The sequence below is a fragment of the Blennius ocellaris genome (assembly GCF_963422515.1).
Source record: "Blennius ocellaris genome assembly, chromosome: 4".
In the NCBI taxonomy this organism is placed as follows: Eukaryota; Metazoa; Chordata; class Actinopteri; order Blenniiformes; family Blenniidae; genus Blennius; species Blennius ocellaris.
Genome location: NC_137653.1, coordinates 7,104,918 through 7,113,833, shown reverse-complemented (window position 1 = coordinate 7,113,833; position 8,916 = coordinate 7,104,918). Strand labels below are relative to the sequence as shown.

Below are 8,916 nucleotides of genomic sequence, written 5' to 3'. Positions count from 1 at the left end.
GCAGCATTGAATTCACAACACAAATGACCCCACAATGTTTTTTTTGTTTTTTTCCCCCCCCAAGACATTAGAGGGCTTTTTAAACCGCACCAAGCCAACCAACTATTAATCTGATCACTGAGCTCAGGGTGATTGATTGAGATATTGTATCGCTTTGCAATTAGATTTTCATTTGTCGAAAAAGTGTTACAACTTCCCGACACTTCTTCCTTACCATGGGAGTGCCTGAGGAAGACATGTACAGTAATGAATTTTCTCAGTATCTGGACCATTATGGATATCAACTTCAGGGCATATTGCGTGATCCTCTCAAGGGTATACTTCATCTTAATTCTCCCACCCCCCCCACTAATGGATCTATACAGCTAAGCTTCACCCTGACGTGACGTACGTGAGACCAAGAGAGTAGCTGGTGGCAGTGATGGGAGGGACATCCTGGATGGCAGCTCACAGCAACATCTCCTGGCTAAAACACTGTTCAGTTCAACCACGAGCCACTGTTTTCAAAAGCACATACAGGTACGCAGTGGGCAGTGGCAGCCTTGGGCTGGTAATACAAATCATGGCCTCACGTAAGCACAGATAAACAATCACTCACTAGACCTTCACCATTTGAGAACAGTTTTTTTTAACGTACAATAGGCTTGGGCCCAAACAATTGTTAACGACGCTGCAACAGAGTTCAAACGCATTCCAAAGATAGTGGTTTCATTTTTTTTTTTCCCCGTTTTTTATTTTTCCTTGTTTTTTTCTTATATTCTTTAACAACACAACACAGGATGTTGAAACTGGCATGCTCAAAATCGGCAAAGACCATCTCACACGCAAATTCAGTATTGTGAACTCTGTGGGATCCCGGAGAAGGAAATAAAAAATAAGTTGTGTCTGGTAGGTATCTGTTGCATTTGGTCTGGAGATGATCCCCATTTCCTGTCATCGTGAGACCAGAATACATTTAGAAATAAAAAAACAAACACAAGCCCTCCCTCTTTTTCCTTTTTTTTTTTTTTAAGTCCACGGACTGTGTTTTCATGCCTTTTTGGTGTTTGTTTTATTCCTTGTGATGCCTCAAGAAATCAAGATTAATTGTAGTTTGTAAAACTTGCGAACGACATTAAGAACACCTGAACATTTTCTTGATTTCAGTTCGGTTTCAGTCAGTTATGCTCAGGTTGCCAGTGAAGTCCTTGAAAAGGGGCATTACTGAAATGTAAACACTCCAAAGGAAAGATCCATCCTTCAGTCTCTCAGCCGCTGCCATACAAGTATTTCTCATTTTTCTTTCTTTTTTGTGTACGTGTGTGTGGGTGTGTGTGTGTGTGTGTGTGTGTGTGTGTTTCCTTGTGAGGCAGACAGAAGATGGGACTTTGAAAATGTACTGTTATCAGTCCTGGTCTCTTGTATTGTCCATCCCTGCACCTCTTTGTGGTCTCTCCGCATCGTGTCACGTCTTTGGGCAATGCATCGTTGAAATCCACCCGCACAATCACACATCCACTTTTATTTATTTATTTCTTTTTGCCAGTCGTGTGAAATTCCACTGCATGTTTTTTTTTCTCTTCTTCTTCATCTTTCGCTGCCTTGGTGAAAATCCCAAATTGTGATAAGAACCTTTGTCCCTTTAGATTGCATGGTTGCTGTAGCTGATGTAGGTTTGCTTTGTAGAGAAAGCTGAAAGAGAAGAAGTAAGAAGGAGATTGAGCCTCAAAAAGAGTTGAGGTGTGCTATCGTAATCTGTAAGATGAGCAGCTTTTTCTCAGTTTTCTTGGGCTGGTTGATCAAGGTTGAAATGAAATGTCAAATAGTGGTTTCAAATTCCATTTATATTCATCTGTCAGACCCCTGGTTGTCTTCAAATGGCTTGTGTGAATTTAATTGACAAATTATGGATCAAATGATAATCAACAAAACAAGATGAAAGGAATACTGATGCTTTTTTTTATGTATCAACCCAATGAGTTCAAAATTTTGTGAGAATCAGATCACTGTGTTCAATGATTATGGCTTAAATGGCCAAAACATCTCAAGAAGAACAGAGCGGTAGCTTAAGAGAATAACATAGCATGTGGCTTTTTTTTAAAGAGATATATAGTAAAAAGAAGAGAACTGGCTCTCCACAGCAATCTTAGTTTTTTGTGGCCCCAGGGGAGAATTAATTGCCCACCGCTGGTTGACACCCAAAAGAAATCACCACCAGCTCCTTTTATTTAAATTTTTTGTCTGCAGCTATCAGGATTCGACTTTGCAGTTGTCTCCACAGACCGTGTTAGCTGATCCGCCGAGGTGGAGCAGATAAATCCTGACATATCGCCACCAGATCGCAGCAGTTGTGGGAGCTGGCCCAGACAGGAATTTTTCAATTTCATCAAGCCGTATGTCCACATCGGCGATGACAATGACAAATGGCGCTTATTCAAATATCCATGCGCTGTAGGGCCCCCTGTAAACGCTAACCGCATCCGGATGAAGTGTGGCTGGCTATCAATTCTGCATCCGTGCCTTCTTGCCACTTATTGGAACAAAAGTCCTTATTAACCTTAGAGACTTCGAGTAAGAATTGAATTAATGCTTTTCTGTGTGTTAACGTACAGAAAAGCGGCTGTACCCGATGCGCTGTTAGAGCTGAAGGCTCTCACAACACAGCTCCATTGTTCTTTCAGTACATTGCTATACCATTTATATTGATTTCTGTTTTTGTGTTAACAGTAAATACACTGTCAGCTTTTTTTTATTCTTCTCTGAAAGAGATAATTTCTCACTGCTGCCGCTATTAAAAGTAAAGGAGGGAAATGCAGCTTTTAAATGTGTGACAAAAGGCTCCGTGCCGTCAGAGTTGGGGGCCAGATGGCGGGACTGTATCTCGGTTGACAGACGTGACCGATTAAAACCTTTTCCTGCCTGAGGCACGCAGAGGAAGAGCATGTTAGACGTCACATGAGTAATTTCTGCTGAGTCAATTGCTGAAGTCATTATTGACTTTGCTTGTATAAATCCAATGTGTCACTGATACAGTGATGCCAAGCATTTTTACTGGCACTGAGATTATGGGGAGGAAGCGCACGCTGAAGATTCAGCTGCTTAGGAGAAAAGTCAAATGCTGTTCGATTGTTTGCAATCTTTTCACCTGATGACTGTTTCAGGTATAATCTTTAGCATGTGACGAATGAGAATGAAGGGTACAAATAAGAATTTTTTTTAACGATTTCGCTTTAAAAAAATATCTATAGATTCAAACTGAGCTAAAATTAATAACTTGCTTAGCTTTATTGTGTCTTAACTAGAATATAATAGTATTTTTTTAATCAATAAATCTGTTGAGTAAATCTGTTCAATTTCAGACTCTAACCAACTATGTAAGACAGTAGTGGTCAAGAGGTTAGAGAAGAAAGTTTGACTTCAGAGGTTCAAATCTCATAGTTAAGTTAAACTATGAAAAGCAGGAGTGAAAAGCATGCTTTCCTCTTTCCTTTCAATCCCCCCATCCTTACTGTCCCTAATGGAGAATATAGGATGGCCACAAAACCTGTGGAAACATGACTGGCTGTTTGGGTATGTTTGTTTTGAGGCACTATTGGTAGCAGAGGTGTGCAAAATGAACACCATACTGTTAACCTTTCAACAAGAAAAAAAAAAAAACAACTTTTATATTGTCGAGGAAAATAATACTGCGATCTTTCTGGCAATTTGCAAATTGGCATGATTTGACTTGTATTGCATTTAAGTCAGTTCCATTACTATTTCACATTCACATTTTACAGGAAAAACTAAACTCAGAAACATTCTCATGGTATCTGTGTTTTATTTCACTCTTACTGTAAAAATATAACTTTTTCTATTTTTAGACTCCCAAGAGCATTTAACTCACTTTAACTCACTCATGCTCTAGTTCAGGGGTGGGCAATCCTAGTCCTTGAGGGCCGCAGCCCTGCGCGTTTTAGATGTCTCCTCACATCAATACAGCTGACAGCAATTAGTGGTTCCTTGTCAAGCTTTCTGCAAAGCCTCATCATGATAACAGGTGTGTTTGAGCAGGGAAACATCTAAAACGTGCAGGACTGCGGCCCTCGAGGACCAGGATTGCCCACCCCTGCTCTAGTTACAATAATTTTCACAAAAAAATGTTTCTCAAAGTTTGTGGTTCCTGAGGGCTCATTTTGATTTCACAAAACACACAAATAACCTAATCCTATAACCTAATCCTATAATGAAGGATTGGAAAAATATACCTTATTGTCTGGAAGTTAATCATGAAATAACTGTCAAAGAGAAGTAAAGATCTATGAATAATTTCACTGAATATTTATGCCTACACTGTATTGTTGTCCTTGAATACTTGCTTTTTGTTTTTTGTGTTTTAAATGGCTGTTACTTTTCCCAGTTCTCTCTTAAGTCAGATAAGTCTTTGTTTTAGAAAAGACATCCTCATCAAATAGAAGTAAAATTGAGTGAAAAAACTGGAAACGTGAGGAAATTGCTTCTTCAATTCTGAGCAAAGATGCGTTAAAGTTCACCAATTAAAACTTTTTGACTTGTGAGTTTAATTTGTAGAAAAATCAAACTGTGAAAATGAAAATTTCCCCCATTTCATGGCTGACTATTTCTGGGTGGGAGCAGCCGTGGAGCGAGCGGCGGAAACTTACCAAAGTCACTGCTCCCAGCCAAGAAATAGTCCAACAGCAGCCACCAAAGAGTCCTGTCTCAGACAAGTGATCAGTTGTTAAAACTATTAAATTCTTGTGAATTACCCAAATTAATCAATTATTGCAGCAGGAGTGTAAATAGTGTACAGTGAAAAGGTACAAGGCGCTTTTAAAATGTTTGACAGCATCAAAATAAAGTTGAAATAACGAAAAAAAAAAAAAAGATAGCACCAGAGGGAAATATTTTGAAGTTTGGAGAGGAGCTTCTTTGCTCTGTAATCAATTTCCTTGTGACTTCAGCCCCCCACAGATATAATTGAGAATCCGGTATTGTTTCCTCGCGCTAGTCAACCCCCCACCAACTAAACGAAATAACATGCTACACATCTGTTGATAAGTAGTTATTTTTTACTCAGCCTCGGATCGTCACGTCTGTTAAATTCAGATACTGAAGGACAAAATAGTCAGAAGAAAGAAAAAAAAAAGAAAAATAAGGACGTGTGTATCTTACATTGCGTTTCCAGGCTCTCGCACAGCTCGGTCTTGGCCTCTCCGTTGGGTCTGAGTCCAGCTTTGGGGTTGAACTTGTTGGACATGGTGGCGGCGGTCACCACGGCCTTGAGGCTGCGTGTGCGCTTGGGCACGTTCTGCTCGGGGTGGAAGAGGACCACGTAGACCTTTGGCATGTAGAGCAGCCCGAGGGACACCGACGCACTGAGACTCACGGAGATGGTCAGCGTGGTCGTTTGGATGTACATCTGCAAACACACACACCAGTAGACATTGCATAAGATCGGATTTGCCTACACTGGCCTTGACCGGTACAGGTGACATGTACTATAATACATTATTATTGTAAATGCAGCTAATGACCTGTTCACTGGACTGGATTAAATTGTTTTCAAATTTTAATCAACTCCATCCACCTAAAGCTTGATTTAAATCAGCATCTTATCAGTTTTTATGGCATATCAGCAAAGGCCACCATGTTTGTTTAATTTTCTGCTATGCTAGTTTTCGTATGGCCATCTCCTCTGCCTGACTACAGATATGAAGAGTCAATTGGATCTTATTCTGAGTCATAACAAGTAGGCCCATTAAAAAAAGAAAACGTGGCACATGGCTGGATTATCTCAATCAGGAGCGAGGAAAACACTGAGCATCATCCTCACCCTGTCTCCTTTAACTGTTTGTAAAACTGCAGAAATTTAAAGACTGGGTGACCTTATAATGTTTTTTGGCAGATAGGTCATTACACAACACAAGAGAAGTTACAAGACAATCTAAAATCACAAGCAGCCATGCCTGGATGTATAAAATCTTAATGAAGACGAAAGAAAACTAGTTATTAAATACAAGATGATTTCTTTTGAAACTGTCTGGTGTTACCTTGACGATAACAATAATACCCACATTGGCCTTCCAGATGTATTGGTTTTGGATATTGTCATGTATGTATTTGTGTAGGTGTGGGTGGGTGGATGGTTGGATGAATGACTGAGGAAATTAAAGAATAAAGAGATGGATGGATAGATAGAGGGATGCATGGATAAATTAATGAGTAAATGAATAGATGGATGGGTAGGATGGGAAGATTACATTACTTCTCATGGGCGTAACAATAAAGTGTTGTACAAACAAGAAAGGGACAGAAGGAGATTGTGTGTAATTAAATGACATTGAACACAATACATAATCACTAAAAGGGGCCATAGAATGATAAGAGAGGGGAAAAGGCAAGTCTGAATGGAAGAGTTATAAGTGTAATTTAAAAGAGACCCACAAAGTCACAAAGGTTGGATTTATGGACAGTTTCAAAGAGTCGGGCCGATGACCTGAAAAGCACTATCACCTTCTCTATCTGGCCTTAATTAAATGTCCTGGCATAAAATTTTATGATTCAGATTATTTATGTCTGTCTCAATATTGTATTTTAATTGCAATCTTATTCTGAACTCACCAGCCATAAACCCACGTTCTGGATAATGTTATATTAGAAAAACCCTTCTAGGTGAACACATTAACACACATCATGATTAGTGGGATATTTAGTTTAGCATTTACTACTCAATAAAAATAAATATTGAGGATAACTATTTGAGCCATGTCACCGAGTCCTGGTTAACTTCTGATCAGTAATACCGTCTGTTAACCTTGGGCAAAGCTGGTGTTTAGAACGCTGATGAAAACTAAATGATCTCCTTAAAGAAGTCAACAAACTGCCGGTACTTTTGTCTGAATATAGGCCAAAATTAAATGAAAGTGAAACGCAATCATGTAATTTAGCTCTTCATCTCATTTGATACTGGGTTCGGAGTTTTATCCGTGTTAATGTAAATATTCTGATGATCGTCAAGTTTTGATGTTTCAGACATTGATGTATGGAAACAATGGTAATATAAAGTTCACTGTGGTTTGTGTTTCTCTTTTGTCTCATATCTCACTATAGTAATTTGTTAAATTTTGACTCAAATTTGATCTTAAGCCACAGTGAAATGTTTTATTTCAGTGTAGTGTAAGGCTCTGTGGAGAGTAATGTCTTTGTAAGAACTAAATCCTAAATCATCTTTTAATTTTGGGTGACCATCAAAAGCTACTTCACCCATGAAAATGTATTTTATCACCTTGACGATTGCCTGTGAAAATATGAGAAAGATTTGCCACTGGGGGAAAAGTAAATATATTCCAGTTTACGCAACAGTAAATCCACAATTTAAAGAAACAACAAATGTAGTGGTAAAACAATATTCTATGTTGGATTTTAACTTTTTGTTTATTGTGTGCTTTTAATTCAATTTGACACATTAAATAGGCTTCATTAAATAGTTTTCACCCCCCCCCCCCCCCAAAAAAAAGGGACACATGTGTCTTGTTTTCTCGGCAGATTTTCAATATGAAATATTGCTGTGGGCATAATGATGTGACTCTAAGTGGAAATGAGGTTTGGATTCAAACAAAAAAACTGAGGATAATTGTTCTTCAGGATATATGATGCCTGATTTACAACTTCAACCGACTGAAACATTCACATATATGATTTAAGTATCGGCATGCCAGCAAATCACAGTCTGCTCTTCCTTGTGGCCGTGACGTTAAAGACATTAAATAAAAAACCCTCACACATAAAGTTTGGATTTTAAGTGATGCTAACCTCTAGAGTTAAATCTCTTTCTTTTACCCCGCCCCAAGTAGGTTGACTGCTGTTTTTTCATCAAAGCAAAGCAGCATTTAGTTCCCCAGATGAGACCTCCGTTGGAGTATCTTGTTTGTTTTCATTATTTGTGACTTTCATTGGTGCTTTCCCTGCAGACTGCCCGTATCTCATCTCAGCCAGGCCTGGTACCACGTGGGACTGCTGGCTGGAGAGAAGAATGGAGGCGGTATGATAGAGGGACAGCTGCAGTGGTCCCTTCCCAGCTGCAGGGAGCGTTAACCAGTGAACTGCTCGAGGCTCGGTTCAGTGGCGCCTCGGGGACGGACTGTTGAACCCAAGCTGTTCCTCTCATAAACAGAAAAGAAAGCGTGCCGCCGCCGTTCACCCGAGAATAATGTCTTTAAAGTCACTCTATTTCACACCGAAATATATACTTGGACATGTTGGGTGAACAATGAAAATAAAAAATATATATCATAAAGTAAGAATCCCAAACAGTAAAGTAATGCATTCAGATTCAGTGTCACAGGACAAGCTTTTTTCAAATGAAAACGTTTATGAATGAATGAATGAATTGTATATTTGAATGCATGGTTTATTTCTGGGTTGTACTTAAATATGGCTGGTTATTCAACACATGCAAAATACAAGTGCCAACATATACTGTTCACATTAATTGACCAAGAAAAGAAATATACGATGAAGCCACTGGCTTATTTACGCCGAATTTATAAATTCTATGAATAACCGAAAATTTGTACAACTTACAAACAATAACCCAGAGCAACAAAAACAGAAAGAAAATATTTAGTCATATTTTAGCTGGTGAATGTATTTATTTAGGTTATTGGATCAACATGCAGATTTATTCTTAATTCATTCATCTTTGAAATCTCTATTAAAAAAAAAGAAAGAAAGTCCAAAAGGTTTAATTTTTAATACTGAAAGCCAAAAATAACATGGTTCTGTATGATGATCAAAATGTGTCATCTACATCTACTGTCACATAGCTATTGGTAATGATTACGTATGGGGTCATTTTATCCCTTAACGCTGTAATCTATACTACATTACAGCAACTTCATACTTGACTGAGTAATGAATTATAAATAGGCATCATGA

General features: G+C 38.6%; 1 protein-coding gene across 1 annotated transcript in view; it reads right to left on the bottom strand.

Annotated features, from left to right (window-relative positions):
- Positions 1-1,621: 1,621 nt before the first annotated feature.
- LOC308129225 (metabotropic glutamate receptor 4-like) overlaps positions 1,622-8,916 on the bottom strand; it is a gene marked incomplete at both ends in the record, with an annotated part of 145,833 nt that continues 138,538 nt past the window's right edge. The window contains 2 exons of the mRNA XM_080495069.1: positions 1,622-1,671; positions 5,152-5,398. Of these exons, the coding sequence (XP_080351195.1) occupies positions 1,622-1,671; positions 5,152-5,398 (297 nt within the window). The remainder of the gene's footprint in view (positions 1,672-5,151; positions 5,399-8,916) is intronic.